The 17,989-nt window shown below is 35.4% G+C and overlaps 1 protein-coding gene across 11 annotated transcripts in view; it reads left to right on the forward strand.

The window, feature by feature from the left end:
- PCDH11X (protocadherin 11 X-linked) overlaps positions 1-17,989 on the forward strand; it is a 488,057-nt gene that overhangs the window by 56,712 nt on the left and 413,356 nt on the right. For all 11 annotated transcript variants that reach the window (XM_040572066.1, XM_040572067.1, XM_040572064.1 and 8 more), the window contains one exon: positions 15,157-15,204. In XM_040572066.1, the coding sequence (XP_040428000.1) occupies positions 15,157-15,204 (48 nt within the window). The remainder of the gene's footprint in view (positions 1-15,156; positions 15,205-17,989) is intronic.

Here is a 17,989-nt window from a genome sequence, read left to right on the forward strand (position 1 = left end):
TCGTTAGCGAATTATAAAGTCTTTTTACTTTGCAACTGACTTTATTTGAATCTTCTGCCTCTTTCTAAAAATCCTTTTAAGTAGAAGAAAACAAAGGCAAAGAAATTGTGCGCAGCATTATACAAGATCATAATCCTCTGCTGAGGTGCCCAAAGCTGACAACAGACAGGATAACTTTAAGGGTTCACGTGAAAAATGGTAAACAATGTTTATTATGAACAAGGCAAGGGAGAGTGAACTTAGTTGGAAATGATTTAAAGATAAAAGAAAAAGCATTCAGAATGAGCAATTGCTCTAAGTCTAGATAGGAAGAAAAGATGGCATAACACTGATAGTAGGAGAAGGTGATAGGAGGGGCAGCTAAGACAGATGGTGACATAGTTCAGGGAAAGAAATGGCCAGATAAGAAAGCAGCGATTTTGTCTCAGTTGAGTATAAACTGGGAAGAATAGGGAAAAAGAAAGACATTCACGAAGAGAAGTAATATGTTAAAACCGGAGGATGAAAGAGCAGAATTTAATTTGAAATGTTAATCAGTAGTGACTTCTGATTAAGGATGAATCTACAAACACTACATATTTTTATGAATGCATTGTATGTAATACGATATGTACGTAAATATAGTTTATTCCAGATTTTTTTTTTTTGTCTGAGGCCTTTGTTGTCAATGCCAAGGTGATCCAGTCCTCAGAGGTCTTCCATGATGAGTGGGAAGTGAAGTAGGTTTGTCTTTTGTCCTCTGTATCTTTTCTTGATCATCTGTAGTCTTTTGCATTCCCCTCTCTGCCCCTCTAACTGGGGCTGTTTCCTCTGACATTCGTTACCTTGCTTTGGTTTTGAGAGTCCTCCTTGCTGTGTATCGGGCAGGCTGCCCGGCCTGTTCGCAGTCCCTTCTGCATGTTTGGTTCTTTATTCTTGCGTCACTTGGCCTCCTCCCGTGTGCAACTAGACGGGTCTACAAGCCTTGGTTCACATCTTCCAGGTCGTCACATTGCTGACATACGCAACTAAAATGTGTACACATTGTGTCTGGTAATGCCACCGCAGTGTTAGAGGTAGGCGCTGTCATTGATGGCGCTGCTTCAGAATGTGTTTGTGTCCAAGGTAAGCTAATATTTAGTATAACCCAATTAATACACTTAGAATTTACAAGTGTCGCAAGCTTCTGCTTTGACCATAACAATTTTCATGTGAAGCATTTCTTTATTCTCTTAGCTGTTAAAAAGGGGAGCTGTTTCAGAACAGTTTTCGAACAGGATTTCAGCGTGGAGCACTGTAATGGAAAGTCACCTTTGCTTGCTTATTTTAAATTTGTATTATTGATTCCTGAACGTTTCTTTTTGACCAGCTATACCACATAAACAACATGGTGCATGGTTGCAGGAATACCCAGTTAGTGGCAGACTAGAGTGAAGGCAGAACTCTGCACTTACAGGGGCAGGGCTGAGAGCTAAACTTGTGTTCCATCAGGTTGCTGCTTGCTTTAATCTGTGTCTGCTTGGGGGAAATTCGATTGGTGATACTGCTATAGCTCCATTACTCCTACCTGTTAGAGTATTATTCTTGTATTTACCTCTCATCAGATGTAGCTGGTGGATTCCTTCTAGAATTATATAATAATCTTTTTGTAGCTGTCAGTTGATACCTCTGGAAACTGACAAAATAGATTCTTACTCAGTCTCACAACACGTCAGTCTTGCCTCTGATGAGGAGTTACCTCTTGCTACTGTAAATCATCTCTTGTGATGTCTTTTAGTATAAGCTTTCCCCAGTTTCTGATACCGTTTGTCAATTCCATTACCCATGGAAGATGGCGATGACGAATCTTCATCAGATTTTTAGACTGCTTTTGAAACAAGGTTATTTCTGAGCCTCACGGGAGTTTGGGATCAAGTAACTTATGTCACTGCTTGTCTGTGAAAATGGAGAATGGAAGGAGATGAATTTTATGTAAAATGAAAGCCAGGAAGTTAGTTAAATCAAAATTACAGAGTGGGACTAGATTTGTACTTAATTCAGACCAGAAAGTAGGATTTATGAAATCACTGTTAAAAATGATACCGTAAACAGCGATACAAATGTGATAGACAAAGAGACTAACAATGAAGGAGGGCAGCAAAACTTCTCTGTGGCCTGTTTGCCTTTTAATGTTATACCAATACCTAGCGGTTGAGTGCCTTGGAGAGAAGGGAGGGAATCACAGTTCACGTCCCTGCGAGCACAGTGCACAGCGACACAAACAGAACCTGTGGATACCTCCCCGCTTTGGGACACCTTAACACAGGCGGTCACTCACCAGAACTTCTACATTGACCCAAGCATCAGTTGTTCAAACCATCTGGCTTCTGTCCTTTTTTATGCTTTCATTTCTTTAAATGGAAGCTGAAGCAGCAACCCTTACTTTGCTCTCAAACCGTGTTTGAATGAGGGAGCACACCACAGCTAATCATGCTGAAATTAATGCAGATGATTCTTCTGTGTAGGCTTCACCAGCATGAGAGGACAATGGAGGGGTATATTGTCCCTTTAAATAGGTCACAAAAAGCCTGGGGTGGTTGCTATCAACATCTGCCTTCTGTGCAAAAACTGCCGGGATGGAGCTTTTTCCCCATGTAAATGGACCTTTGTTACTATTGTCAGGTCTTACTGAAAATCGCTGTTAGAGACTAGTAAGATGAGGTAAGCTCCAACTACATTATTCTGCTGTTATCAAAAATCCTTTGTACATTTGTAGAACCCACTAGTATCAAAGTATTTTGCATTTTCTGATTAATTTTTTTTATTAACAACCCTTTCTAGCCATTGTCTAAGGAATTATGGCCAAATTATAAAAAATGTCTGTTCAAAATCCTAAGAATTTTCGTTTCACAGACTTTTTTATACTCAGAAAATGTTTGATTTAGATAGGAAATTTCTTGACTTCCTGACAAAGCAACTACAATAACTTTTAATTTTTTCTCTTCTGTCAAAGCTAAATGGTTAGTAATATTTCAAGATTTGCTTACAATAAAAAAATCAATTATACACATACATATATCCCATGTACCAATAGTACTTAAGTATTTGAACTTAAAACTGAAAAATAATGAGAAATAATGGTTTTGTTAAAAATTCCATCTTAGTTTTGAAAGTGCTTATATACAAGATGAAGACAATATGTGTGATTAAAAAGATTTTTTTTTTTTTCCTCCTTCCACCTTCAAAATGTAGTTTAGGCTAAGGTTATGAGTTTCTGTCCACATAGAGGGGCGATAGACTTAAGAAAGACAGATTTAGCTCTAAGATAGATTTAGGAAATTTTTTGTCCTGGATGTGCACTCCAGTCAAGCTCTAAGGTCACCCTCTAGTGCCTGTAATTTAATAAATACGGGGAGTTGGATGTGTTGTCTTTCTATGGTAACTGCTAGCTATCCTTTAGAAGAGAAAGATTTGCTAGGACAGACTGTGAATTATGACGACTAATTTTTTTTGTTAAGTCTACAGTGCTGATGGGGAATACGTTGGAGCTGAAACAGCTTACTCTTTCTCTGTCACTGCCCAAGGATCAATGTATTTGTTTAATATTATAACACAGCTTCATTTTTTTCACATGGGTAGTTACCACTGTAAGCTACACTGTAATACAAGTGCAGACAATACAATGTGCAGACTTTTCCTGTTAGCAGTTTCCTTAAGATATAAAACCTATTTTGAAATAACGAGACGTATTTTGAGTAGAATAGAACAGAGAGTTTATCCAGCTTTCAGTTTAGGTGAAAATTTTTGAGTGGGTGGATAACAAGACGTGAGCTGACGTAAGCTATAAAATGAGATGCAGAAACTTGAAGGATGCTTATGAGTGCTATGTGACATCCTAGTGTCTTGAAACGCTCCCCTGCAAATTTATAGAGGGACAAATGACTTTCATTTTGGTCTTATTTTTTATTGGTAATCATAGGAAAAGTTGGAAGGTGGGCTGTGGGAGGAATTTGATTTATAAGAATCTGAGAGTAGTATTCTTATCCCTTAAGTCTGTCGCTATCCTTGAAAATATAGTGGATGTATTTGCTTCTCACCATTTTCCAGTTACTTAACTTCAGGTATGTAAGGAAATGTTATTTAAAAAAAAAAACAAAAAAACACTTCCCTTTATTTAGCTCCCTTACCTCAAAGCCTTTTAACTTCAATCTTTAATCTTTCCATCAAAACAATATTTTCATTATTTTATTATGTTTTTCAACATCCACCTTCCTACAAAGCCCTCCCTCCATTTACACATTTTTATTATTACATGAGTATGAACATGTGTAATCCTTATGGGAAGGTTTTGTAGTAGAGTAAAAAATATTGCCTAGTAGTAATTTGTCTAGAGAGATCTGGACAGTTAAGTGATCACCTATGAACATTGTTTTGAAATAGTCACTGGATTTTATTTTTAAAGGGGAAAATAATCTGATTTGCATTCTTATAGCTGTGAATCTGTACTACCAACTGGTGGTAGTTTGATTCTAGTGAGTCAGGAGTCAAGGTAATTGCTTCTTGTTGGTTGATACAAGGCTCCTTTAGGGTGGTTTATGGCATCACTACTGTAAAACTGTCAGGCTTCATTGTCCTGACATCCCTTTGGGGGGTTGACTGAAGACTGGAGGAGAAAGTCTTGCTTCCAGGCACAGTAAGTTCAGCGAGCTAGGGTGAGGGACAAGTTGGTGTATCTTTTTGCATTCAAGGCTCTGATTTTCACACTAGCTGTCACGAAACAATAATATATAACTTAGCACGTCTCTGTGTGGGCAGGATGATAGACTCAAGCTGGAAGGCACAAATCTGTCAAATGGAGATCTTCAGTTCATCTGTCTTACATGAATATTATCTTTTGCTGATGTCCAGACAGATTAGTATGTTAGTTAACACAGATACGGTGATGCTTTTTGAGCATAATAGACTAGGGATTTGCTTACATAGTCCTCTTGAAACCAAGTGTGTAAGAACACTTAGAAATAAGTACTGCATCCCTGTTAAACTCTTCCAAAAAAATGTGTAAATACTTCAGTTTCATCTATATGGACAGAAATAGTCAATTAAAAATGTATAATGCGCTCAACTAATCCACAGTAAAGCAGTAGCAAAACCAAAGAAAAATCCGGTATCTCAGTAAAACTATAGTTAAGTTTGCATATGTGTATGATACTGGAATAGCAAACAGGAGTGTCAAGGAAAATTTTTTAAAGTGCTGCTTACTCTTAAGCAGTTATATTGAACTGTTCTCCTTCAAATAGTGAATTTTGCCATGTTTAACATACAATGGCAAAGTAACACACCTCTGAGGAAAATGTATATATAAAAAAAAAATCAGTAAATTCATATTTCATGTTCAACTGATTTTTTCCAAACTTGGCTTAATTTATTTTATTTTATATATATTTTTTTAGGAATATTTAAAATCTTTGCAGGTTGCCAAAATTTCTAATATCAGAAATATCTGAATTAACTGCAGGTGTAAAATACATGGAAGAAATAGTGTTTTCCAAATGTCATTCGTGTTACAAGTTTTAAAGTTAGCTTTTTAAGTGAACTTTTTGAAGGTCTTTGAAAGTTTTAAGCAACAGTGTATGGTGTTTTTAATGTGCTTGTTTGTTTTAGATAGCTGTAACTTCCAAGCTACTTTGAGGAAATAAATTGTTAATAGCTCAAAATAAGTTTAAGTTAACGAGTTGAAGGCTTGTGAGGGTCTCTAAAGCATGTGAATATGGAAAGCTCAAAATATTTGTAAAAATGCTGAAGGGTCATTGAAGAGAAGTTTTTCCAACAGTTAATTGTGAAAGATAGTGGCTAAATGTTTCATAAAATATGCAGACAGACAATAAAAATCACTAGGAAGATCTTTCTGAAAGTTAAGTATGAAGCCATGATTGAGTCTTAGCGATCAAGACTTCGTTTGATTTTAGTACAAGCTGCCCCGAGTCTTTAATTTGTGTTTGTGACATGCTTGCTTTAAAATGCTTGCCACTCTTCAGTCACCAAGGGTAAGCAACTGTTCTTTTTGTTTGACTCGACCTCTTTTCTGCTGGATGTAAGCAGGAAAATGACAATTTTAATCGGATATCAGTACAAAGTATGCTGTTGTTACAATTGCATGTAGATTTCTTGCTTACAAGTATATCACTACTTGGAAAATTAATGTGAGTTACGACAGCAGAAATGTGCATGCTGTCTCAACGTATTTCACGTTCTTCCTGTGGGTTATATTTAAACACGTATGTAAGTCAAAAAAAAATTAATTGTTACCTACTATCATTAGCCTTCCTCATGAGAATCTAACAGCTGAAATTCAGCTTTGAAAAATTGATACTCTCACAGTATGGAATAAAATAAAGGAAGTAAATTTATCAGTAGTTTTTGAAGAGTAAGTGCTTTTATCAGTTATAAAAGCAGCTCCTGTTGATTGTTTAACCCATAAAACAGAATGGGTTTAAAAGTTTTTCACATGAGAACAATTTTGAAAATGTTATATAGAAATAAACTCCAAATTTGCCACCAAGGAATTCAGGTGAAAAGAAGGATGCCACTGTATACTTCGCTAACATTTGCATTAGGATGCTCTTTGATACCTTGCATTGTTGAAAAGTGCAAAGATAGATAGGAGTGACAGTTGTATCCAATGGGACTTTTTTTTTTTTTTTAGTTTTCTTTCTTAAAATGTTTGTACTAAACTAGAACCTTATTACTAAAGCAAGCACCATCCAAGTATGAACAATTTAGTTTGAATACCATTGCTTTTTTGATCAAATTAAAAGTAGTTATTGCAAGTTTTAGGAGAGAAATAGCTAATTATGCTCTGTATTGCTTCAAGGGTTGTAGAAGTTCTTAGAATCCATCGTAATTCTAGTTTTGCAATCAGTTTGTGAGGATTACTTTCTGCTGCTTTTACTCATTGTGGATGCAGCAATACAAATTTTACTGATATTTCAGATATCTGTCGTGAGAAACCTTTGGTTATATTAACAACAGGCTTCATATGAATCCTAATATGATTCCAATTCTATTATTAAAAATTCCAAGTTATTTCATGACTAGTCTTCTCCACACATATGTATGAGGTGACCAAAAAGTTGCTACTATTTTCAAAATGCTCAGCAAAGAAACCAAAAAATAAAGGAGAATTATAATATTCACCAAACTTTTAGATTTTTCTTTTGCCCCAACTCACTTTCCCATCACCTCTGTTTTTTGAGGTATGTTTTGAAAACATTTTTTTCAGTCAAAACTGTCAATTTTTTTCTGGTTTTAGTTGTCATGAAATATAAAATTAAAATATTAAAGAAGCTTATCCAATAATGATGTTATTGATTTAAATTTTACTTTTAGCTTTCTCTAATATTGGATTGTTAGTGATAGAGATATAAATAATTCTTGCCATTTTTAACTGGAATATACAGTCTGCAATGTTTTTCTTCCTTTCAAGAGGAAGTACAGTGAGGAAAAAAGATAGGTCCAAAATTATATTCTTATAGCTGTCAAAGAATACGTTTAAATCCACTGTCAGCCATGGATTGTGGCACTTGACTGCATTAGTATGGTTATTTTTATTCCTGAAAGAAAGGTTTATTACAAAGTAATTTATATTCCCTGGCCCAGAACTATAATGGGTCTGAACACTGAAGTCCTGTAGAGCTTTTGAAGCTGGGACATGCAGCAAAGAGCATTTCAGACAATTTCAAAGAAACAAAAAAGAAACATTGGTACAAGGAAAGAATTCTGAGTCATCAGCTGTCAGTATTGAAACACATTTTTCTCACATTGTGCTATAATTGCTGGCTCTATTAATGTGATGTGTATTATTGCTTCCGTTATTGCTGATGTTCCAAAGTCAAATTATTGTAATTTTTTTTCTTTGCCTTATCAAGAAAATTGTCTTTTTTTTTTTTTTTTTTTTTTTTAAGAGTCAGCTTGTTCCTCTGTGCTTTTCAGGATGAGGTATTATATGAGTTTCTCACTTTAAGATTACTTTTTCTATTCATTTTAAACCCAGTCACATAATTTTCATCCTCATTTCCATTACGGACTTTCCAAGCCTATTTGTTGTAGCACATTTAAAGGTATAAACCAAGTAGTGCTTTCCATTTTATTCCCCATCCTCTTTCCCATGTAACTTCAAAAATAATATGTTGCCAGTTATGTTAGTATTTACCACTGGTGAATTGACCTTCGTATGGAAAGCCAACATAAAGTGTGAATACCGTAATTCGAAAATCAGTCATATAAATTGACCGTAAATGAGTGATAGAACTCCCCTTCTTTCTATCAGTGTTGCACACCTTTTATTGTTTCACATAAATGAGATATTCATCCAGGCTGAATATCCAAGATACCTGCTTTGCTTGTAAAATATCAGAACATGAATCAGTTCCTTGAAGTATTGCTAATTTTACGTAGGATTTTACATTATCCTTAGTTATTTTTAACCTCTGAAGTAACCCAGTAGTTGTCTTGTGCTCACTTAAAAAATAATAATTTGAATAATTGAATAATTTAAGGCTGGACCTGCCAGCATCACCCAGAGTTCTTGGCAAACATGTTGGCTGACCAACTGGGCCTTTAACCAAGTTAAAGAAATAAACTTGTTAGTGTATGTTTGATCTCTGCTTCTGAGGCTTTTGTTTGTATTATTACTCAGATTTCGAAGTGTCTTGTTACAGCTTTGTGACCTTTGCCGTATACCTTCACATCAGAAGCTTAGATGGATTTTTATTCGTTTCGTCTTTCCTTTTCTCCATTTTCAGTCTCAAATAGTTGTCTCTACCAGCACAATTGGTTTTGTTAAGTACTAAATAAGACTGCAGTAGACAGCATGAACAGGAATAGAGTTTTTTTTCTGTTTCTGTGATGATCTTTGCTTTCAGGGTTGCTTGTGAGGGTGGGGTCCTAAAAGGCAAAGGTGCGTGCACTTCAATCATACAAACAGAAGAAACAAATAAAAAACATTGAAAGAGTTTGAATGAAAAATGAAAAGGACACAAACCATTCTAATGGCCTGTCTTTTAGCAGTGTGATATATGGGTGCACAGTGCTTATTTACAAAGTTCATGACTTCCATAAATGATCATTTTTATCATCTGTCTTTCTTACTAACCAGAGAGAATAAAACAAGCAATTTAAATCAAGTTTTTTGTTTTGTTTTGTTTTGTTATTTAGAGCAGGATTGTATGAGAAATAGTGGTGTCTTCTTTAAGGTTGCCTAGGCAGTTTTCTAAGAGACTGAAATCCTGTTCTCATTCTGTAATGGTATCTAAAACAGCAGTATTTGTACTTTCATGGTATTTTCTATAAATCATATATTTTGTGCTCTGATGTGATTGATTTGTGAGGGTCACTGAACTGGGAGATTCATTGTGGATTTGTTACCGGCTTGCAGAGTAGTTCTGAATGAGTCACTTCTGCTTTCCGTGCCTCAGTTTCCTTATGCGATATGAGTGATATTCACTTGACCTGAGAGTGGCCTTGCTAGGTAAAGGAAGATTCATTTAATCTTCCAAGCTTTAATACAAGCTCTTGCTGTAGTGCTGTGTGCTGCCTGCCTCTGAATGGACTAAAAACTAAATGCAAAGAGAGATGTAAATACGCGTATTCCTCTGGAGCGATCGGTTGGCTTTTCCTTCTGGGCAGCTGTTGGAACAAATCAGGTTGTGCCTAAGAGCACGATAAAGAAAAACTTTAATAAAGCTTAGCCCTCCTGGAAGCTCTGTCCTTTTAGCTATCATACTCGCTTTCAGTAATTTACTCTAGGATTTGCTGTTTTGTTGGAAGCCATAATGCTGAATTTCAGAACAGTTTTCATTTAATTTTACATTTTACAATGGATTCATCCACATATACCCACAGCAGGCCTCTTGTACAGTAACAGTAAAGTTAATTGAGGGTAGAAGTGGAATTTTAACTCTGTAGGTAGGATGCGTAACAAATAGTGCTACCTTATGATGCTCTAAGCTGTCATTCCATATAACAACTGAAAACTGTTTTGTTGTACTGAGCGGTCATGTAGATTTCTGTGCAATAATTAAAATAATTGATACAATCCCATTTTTTTTCCTTGTTTTGTTTTATTTCAGTATCTTTGAATTTGATGTCTACGTGATGACACATAGTAGTTGGTAGAATTTCCTAGGTGTTTTACGAATAGTAATATGTCTAACAAAAGTTACAGTGGACTGTTCATTTAACTCACTGATACATAAACGTGAGAAATTGAACTCTTGTTCACAGCTTAATAGCTTAATACACAAGAATCATAACAATACATTAAACGCTTTATTTTAAAGAAGTAGAAATTAAGCAAGTGTAAAAATCGAGGTCTAAACTAAGTCCTTGTGTCAAAGCTCAAAATTGTTTAAGGAGAGTTTGAGGCGTGTTTCCTTTTCCATGTTGGTGGTCAGTCTGTAGAACAGTACGGTGCATGTCTATGTCTAGTCAGAGCTGCACACTTGATTAACTTCATTAACTTACAATTTTGCTTAACTTTAGGTTGTTTTATTTTAGTAGTTTGGGTTTGGTAGATTCAGTTGTTTACACCACCGTCTTTTTAGAATATAGAAGCTTGAACTTCTTGAAGAATTCAGAGCACCTGTTCGTGCTGTGATGGCTCTGTAAGTTGAAGTTACCATTGCAGGGGAGTAGGTGTGAGGAGCGCAGGGAAGGCTCCCGGTTCTGGCTTGTTAGCAATGCCACGCTGCCACACTGGTGGTTGCGATGGTGTTGGCTGCCAAAAACCTGGTATTTTCCACTAAGGAAGGAGCACCAGGTCCAGTTTCTGGGTGCATGTTAAAAGGTTTTACTGTATCACAAACAGTGTGCCTAATGTTGTTTGGAAACATTTGTCTTAGGGCACTGAATTGAGCTCAGGAAAGAACTTTGAGCTGACCCAGACCAGTGAAAGCTTGCCTTTTCTCTTACTTGGATTACAGGTTGTTGCTGGGCAGAATTAGCTTGAACGATCTTCGCTTCATTTGCTTCTTCTGGAATAGTACAGTCTGTCTGAGGCCAGTCACATTGCTGTCATATTGAAGTAGTAACACTTCAGCTGCTTGGTTTATTCTCAGGTTACTTTTCCTGCGGAGATACCAGCAAAGTGAATGATAGGCTGTAAGATGAACTGCTTCATGCAACTTTACCCAGGAACTGTGCGAGAGCTTGTCTCAGCCCCGAAGTTTCGATGGTTTACAATTTATTAGAGAATATATGTTACCTGGTTGGACTAATCTAGATCTTTGCAACAGGAGGTGGATATTATAGTTCCCTTCTGATTTTCATGCTTAAAAGTTGTACATTCAGTGTATATTCAAGATTTAACCGTTAGTAGTGATCAAAAACAGAGCAGCAAAAATGGAATGGCATGTTAGGTGTTTGGTGTTTCCCTTTTAAACATGCCATTTTAACAGTCTGAATATTATTACCTTTCTTGCAAATCAATTACATCAACTAAAATTTAACATGACAGCAGGTAGATAGACTTACAATGTGTAATTCAGCAGTGGATTTGGTTCTTTAGACTACTGCGTTAATAACTTCGTCACTGATTTTAAGTCTGAGAAATAACGTGTGTATTCAAATTAATGACAGGTATGTGGAGGACAAGTTTAAAATGTATTAGATAAGTTGTAGGTGTAGCTTTCCTGGAAGACTTTAAAAACTACTCCTCTCTATGTATCACTGTAATAAAATACTAAATTACTCCTCTCCTTATATAGTTGTAATGATTTGCGTTGGAAGTAAGAATTAGAATGAAATCGGAATTTGATTTTTATAAGAAAAAAAATATTATTGCATATGATTACTTCTAAAAGTGTGTATCAAATACACTTTCAATCGTAAGATTTTGGATCCCAAACAACTAAGAGGGAGGCATTTTTAGGAATATAACTTAAACAGAAAGTCACGACAGTTTATATACTGGAATCCTCAATATACACAGGTATCACAAGATTTCAGAACTGGGTTTCAAGGTGCAATGACTACTGTACAGTAAGAAAATGCATCTTCCTTTTTTCTTTTTCTTTTGTTCTATTGAATCACATAAATAGGAGTCAGAAATATGGGAGAAGGAAGATGATGAGTTGGCTTTCTGATAAATCCAACACCAGAAAATACATTTTTGGTTTATCCCCAGCATCTCCTGATCAGTATGGTGAAGACACCGTAAGATACTTCTGGAGTATTGAAGAATTCAATCTCTCTGGAACTATTTTTAGTACTTACTGGCACTCTGTATATCTTCTGAGCAACTCTTTCTGATTTATTAATCTGAAATTGCAGTATTATTTATTAACTTCCAGTGTGCAGTGAAGGGGCATCTTGCATTTGTGTTATATTACACACTTTGCTAGTTTAAAATGGTAGTTCCACTGTTATTTTCTCGTAGTGCAAAAAGGATAAGCTTTCATGATTTGGAAAAGCACATCTTCATTTATTTCAAAAGCAAAAAACAGATGCTGTGGTAGTTATATGTCCCACACAAACTTTCTCTTCTGAGTTTTACAAAACCCTGCAGAGGGTGGAGGCCTTGAGATATGCTAACTATCATGTTCATTTTAGCAGTGTCTGCACCAGGCTTACAATCTGTAAAAAAAGTGTTTGTGAGTGTTGGGAGAACCTAACTGTTGAGAAATCTAATCAAAAAGGAATAAAAGATCTCTATTATATTAGGTTATTTGTCATTCTATTACATTTTGCCCACATTAATTGTAAATTTTCTGCATTGAGATTGTGTCTTTTAATGTCAAAGTTCATAACGCAGTGATAACAGACATGAAAGTATGGACTCTGCATGTGAAAGAATGTCCTCGTGATGAAAATCCAGAGAAGATATTATTTTATTAAGTTATTTTCTTAGTGTTTCTGGATTTCAGAAGAGAGGTGTGTGTGTGAGATATTCATGCCATTCAGACAAAAATTTCTCTCAACACTTTGTCCTAAAAGTGTTAACATAAAAGGAAGATAACAGTGGTTTTACTCGCTGGTGAACTTCAGTTTAAATGGGCCTCAGATCAAGTAAGATACTCTTGCTAAGTAACTTCCCGGTAAAAGGTTAGGATATGGGTTTGAAGATGCCATCCGTTTAAAGAAATCATATACTTTTTCTTAGCTGAAATATTTTTTAGGGTGGATAAGAGGAAACAAAATAATTTAATGAACATTAGTTTGCAAACATTTGTACTTTTTAACAAGTCAACCTATCAGAGTTTTTTTTTTTTTTTTTTTTTTTTTTTTTTCCTTCCATTTGTCATGAGCCAAATGTGTATGCGTCCATCACCTTCAGTTCCCACTGAAATTACCAGAAGCTGAGGATCCTGGACAGTCTCTGCTTGAGGGTAAAGGAATTTTCAGAAACATCTCAGTTGTTTCTGTTTTCTTTTATACAAGTGGCTGTCAGTTTGAATCCCCTTCTGCCTGAGAGTACTGATATGGTTATAGAGCAGGTAGTGAATAGGAGGGCATTGGGGATTCACACTGCTCCAACACCCAGTCAGCATTCATCTGAGAGCTCTAAAATGTGGGATTAGGAGCCTAAGATACATTGCTTGGCTGTCGGAGTGAAATGAGGTGGTGATTTAGAGCTGTTCTGAACAGCGGTTCAGAACTGTTGCCTGTTACCACCAAAAGCACAGCGATGCATTAGAGAATTACGTGACTAAAGCAGTCATTTACGTTTATTTGAAACAGAGTGTAATAGTGATAGAAAAACATGAACAGAACTCATAGGAATCTTGACCCACAAATTAAAAGTCTGTAGTTGTTCTGACAAAGAGCTAGTGTTTCAAATGTGTAAGCAACTTTGCATCTGCAGCGTTTGTGCATTGTACAATTTTCTTATCTTTGCAATTTTATTTTCTCTTTTGAGGTACTGTCACTCAATTGACAAGGTAACCAACTGCATTAATTACACACACATAAGTAACCTTTCTGTAAACTGTGTGCTGATAGGTGTATTAACTCAGCACCCTTGAAACAAAACAGCTGTCTAACAGGCTTTAATATTCTAGAATGCATGAACACGTTAACTGTACACTGTGAAGTATTCACAGACAAAGGACCTTTATTAGAGCCTCAATACTTAGGATATTATAGCTCTGAGTGTAGTAATAGGCACCAGTTATAGGAATTTGTATCCGTTATTGCCTATCATGTAGAATATTTTGGGTTTAGGGTTTTAGCTTGGCTTTGGGAATTCACATTTTCACATTCAAAGTGTCAGCTGTGAAAGAAAATGCAAGTTTAATTTTCACCTTTTTTTAATAATATTGTCCATTGTATAGCTGTTGTCTAGTTTTATGAATTAGAAATTGAAACTCTGCTACTATAATCTTTCCTTTGATAACGCAGCACTGTAGTTGCGTACCAGTTCCATATGTCTTGACAAAAGCAGACAAGGAAGCAGAGGCTGAGACCCATCTTTTAATTTTTCAGGAGAACTGCAAAGGTTTTCTGTCTTGCTACATATGAAATAATTAGCAGTTGGCAAACAACTGCATTAATTTCTGGACTTGCTTAAAAGATTTTAGGATCCTTTGGATGCAAGACTGTGTTTCAGCCAAAGGTTTTATTCTAAAGTAATTGCTTTCAAGTAATTCAGGAATTCATTAAAATGGGAACCTGAGGTTGTGGTTGTTTTTTGGTTTTGTTTTTTTTAAAACCTTTTATGTTAGCTGTTTTTGTATGGTTATATAGCACAATATTCTTCCCCTTCCTTCCATTTTCCCTATTTGTTTGAGAAATTACTATGTTCTATCAACTTATATGTGTAAGTGTATGAGATGTTTTGGACACAACAGACCATACCACTGTAGCTGCTCTTTTTCCTATTTCTCTTGAAGATGAAGCCCACTTTCCAATTTCTGGACTGAAAGAACATTCATTGCAATGCAAATGTAGTCAGCATCCCATGGATTTTGTGAAATATTGTGATAAGAGACTGTGATTGATAAGAGACTGTGATACCTCAATGTGTATAAGGCAAGTTTATGTGTAGGCTTTAGGTGCACCTTGCTACATGCAGTCCTGTCTGTAACACTTCTAGCTCTATAGATTATTATGTTAGGTGTCCATGTTTCATTGTTTATGTATTTATTAACCTACCTAAATGTTCCATTTTTTTAAAAACTCTCTCATTTTTTATTTACTTGGCAGCCCAAAACAGCTCCGAAAAGGACATTTGGATCCATTACGAATGACCAGGTAAATATACAGCAGGCAGAGTTCAACAAATATGCCAGTTTCATCATTTTAGAGATTATTTTATGCATGAATACTCTGAAAGGATTGTTATAAAAATTGAATAAGGTAACAGAACTGGTTATAGCTCTGATAAAGAATCTTGTGATTAGGGCTCAGAGCCTCTTAAAGCTAGTGTTGGCTCTGAGATGGGCATAGCTTTGTTCTGCCTCAGATAGCTAGGTTACATTGCTTGAACTGTCTTTTTAGATTTAAAAAGTTAACATTTTTTTATTTCTCACTCCCGTCTTGCTATAGTTATGAAGACAAAGTGACGGATTTTTTTTTTATCAATTAATTTAATGGTGAAGGGTACTATATAAATCTTAATTACCTATTATACTACTTCTCAGGACACATAGCCTTCCTAGTGTGAATGAAACCTTCAGATCACTGGGATAATGTGGTGACTGAGGTATACTTCAGTCCAAATAACAATCTATCCCTATAGGAAATACTGACTTCACCGATGTTTTGATGATGATAGATCAAAACAATCCTGAAGGTTTTCCTTCACGTTTCTCTCAGGCTTTTTAACTCTCAATTTTTTGCTCATGCAGGAGAGAATTAGATATTTGTAATCTTCAAAATTTGTTTCCTGAACGTTTCATCATTTTGAGGACTGTTTAGAGTGGAAGAATTCTCTCTTAGAAAATGCAGTTGTTAAAATGCAGCATAACACCATACCTAATCTTATCCCTTAAACAACGTGAAGCAGATTTGCCTAAATTAGGAAAAGGCATAATTTTTGTAACTTTCTCTTTATTTCAGTGCTTTAAAAAGATGTATAATCCTCTAATGAATAGTAAGAAATTATCTTGAATACCGTCTTTTTCCATATAGAAAAATTAATCAAGTGGTAATAATTGACCTGGAAGAGCTCTTTGCATTCTTTTCTGTTTCTCCAGTAGCTTACTGCTGGTAATGGAGAATTGAAGCTATATATTTTATATCAAGTCATATGCTATAATTAAAAATATCTTTCTCATAGTTAAAAGAAAAGCAGAAATGTGTATGCATATGTATAGCTGCGTGTATTGAAGGTCTATATGAAGTGTTTGTTGTAGTTGTGGGATCTAATGACAGAATAATCAGTGCCCATCTGTCAAGTTGTGTACAAATAAAGAAGGAAAAGATAGCTGACTTTTTTTTTTTTTTTCCTTTTCTCCAGCTTCTGTTATATTTTTCTGGAAATCTATGTTAAACTATAGAATATGTAATTCATCATTTCTGAGTAGTTCTGCAATTTATTTCAACTAACTTCTAGCCAGATTGAAGATGAAGAGGAAACCCACACTTTGCCTTCTTGAAGAGATCAGTGTAGAATTACCATTCGAAAAATTAACCTAATTGGTTCAAAATGTAAATCTTACACTTCTTGTAAGAATAATCTTTTCATGTCTTCTGTTGAAGAAGCCAAAGTTGTATTTTTTTTAATTGTTTCAAAATGTATTCCAGTTCACTTTAGACTGTCCCTAGTTGCAACGTAATGTTGTTACAAAGGCTGTGCAAGTGGCACAGGAATGTTTGAAATGTGGATGAATTGTTCTTTTCCATGAAAGAAATGATTCCTTATGTAAGGTCAAATTCTGGCTTGGAGAAAACACATCAATGAAAGAGTACAGCCTTACACAGAATTAGACCTACAAATGCATTCATTTAATGGTGGGTAACAAGATGCAGTGAATACAAATCTTTTAACAACAATGAGAAATAAGGAAACTTGCATATTGGGAACACTTTCTTTCCCTTTGGTCTGAAGTGTCTCAAATCAGTTCAGAACACACATAATTAGGACTAAAGGTGAGAGACAAGCACAATAAATGCAGAAAGAACGAGGCTAGAAGTAGTTGTTGCAAGAATGACACATACAAAGAAAATCCTAATTACTCAGCATTTTTATCAATGCTTTCTTCTCCTGTTTATCCTGTACACTCAGCTTTAATGATCTGTGTTTTAGCTCTGCCCTTATGGAAAACATGGCTGCAAAACTGCCTTTACATCCTTTCTTCTTCTGAAGGTTGAGTGATGGGAGAATAGAAAAGAGGATAATTGCGATATTCTTAATCTCTGCTCATCTGAAGACACAGCAGAGGAGGGAATCTAGTTCTAGATTCCAATTTTTGTATTAGCATACTCTGTCAACACAAGGGTTTTTAAAGGAAGCCATGTTTGTGCAATACATATAGCATTTGCTATTCCAGGGATGTTATGTATTCAGCAATCCCCGTGAAAAGAAGTGATTATTTTCGAAGTGAATGTCATAGTTCTGTGATATCTTTTAAAATGAAAATATATCTTCTCTTCTCACTTGGATTGTAATTTTCACTACAAATAGAAAATAAATCATGATGAAGAAAGGAATAATTTTAAGGAATTTATGTATTTCTAATAAGCTGTTATGGTTTAGTTTTGTCTGAACAATCTAATGACTGAATTGTGTAGTGAGCCCCTCTTCGGTGATGTGGGTGGTGGTTTTTGCTTTTTTGCTTTGTATGCTAGGGATTTCAGATCATGTCCAGAGTTGTTCCATGAACTGTGAAATAGTCCCTTTATCTTTGTTGTTTTCCTTGAAATTGAGGATTGGATTAGATCATCCAGTGTATGCATACTACCTTGCCTTTGGACATGGTTGAACTTTGGCTACATTCCTCTTCTTAACACTCACTGGTACGGTACAGAAAGCAAATTACATCTGTCCAGAATTCTAACTTATTTTATTTTATTTTTTTCTGTAGAAAGAGAGCAA

The sequence above is a fragment of the Cygnus olor genome, chromosome 13, assembly GCF_009769625.2.
Source record: "Cygnus olor isolate bCygOlo1 chromosome 13, bCygOlo1.pri.v2, whole genome shotgun sequence".
NCBI classification, from domain to species: domain Eukaryota; kingdom Metazoa; phylum Chordata; class Aves; order Anseriformes; family Anatidae; genus Cygnus; species Cygnus olor.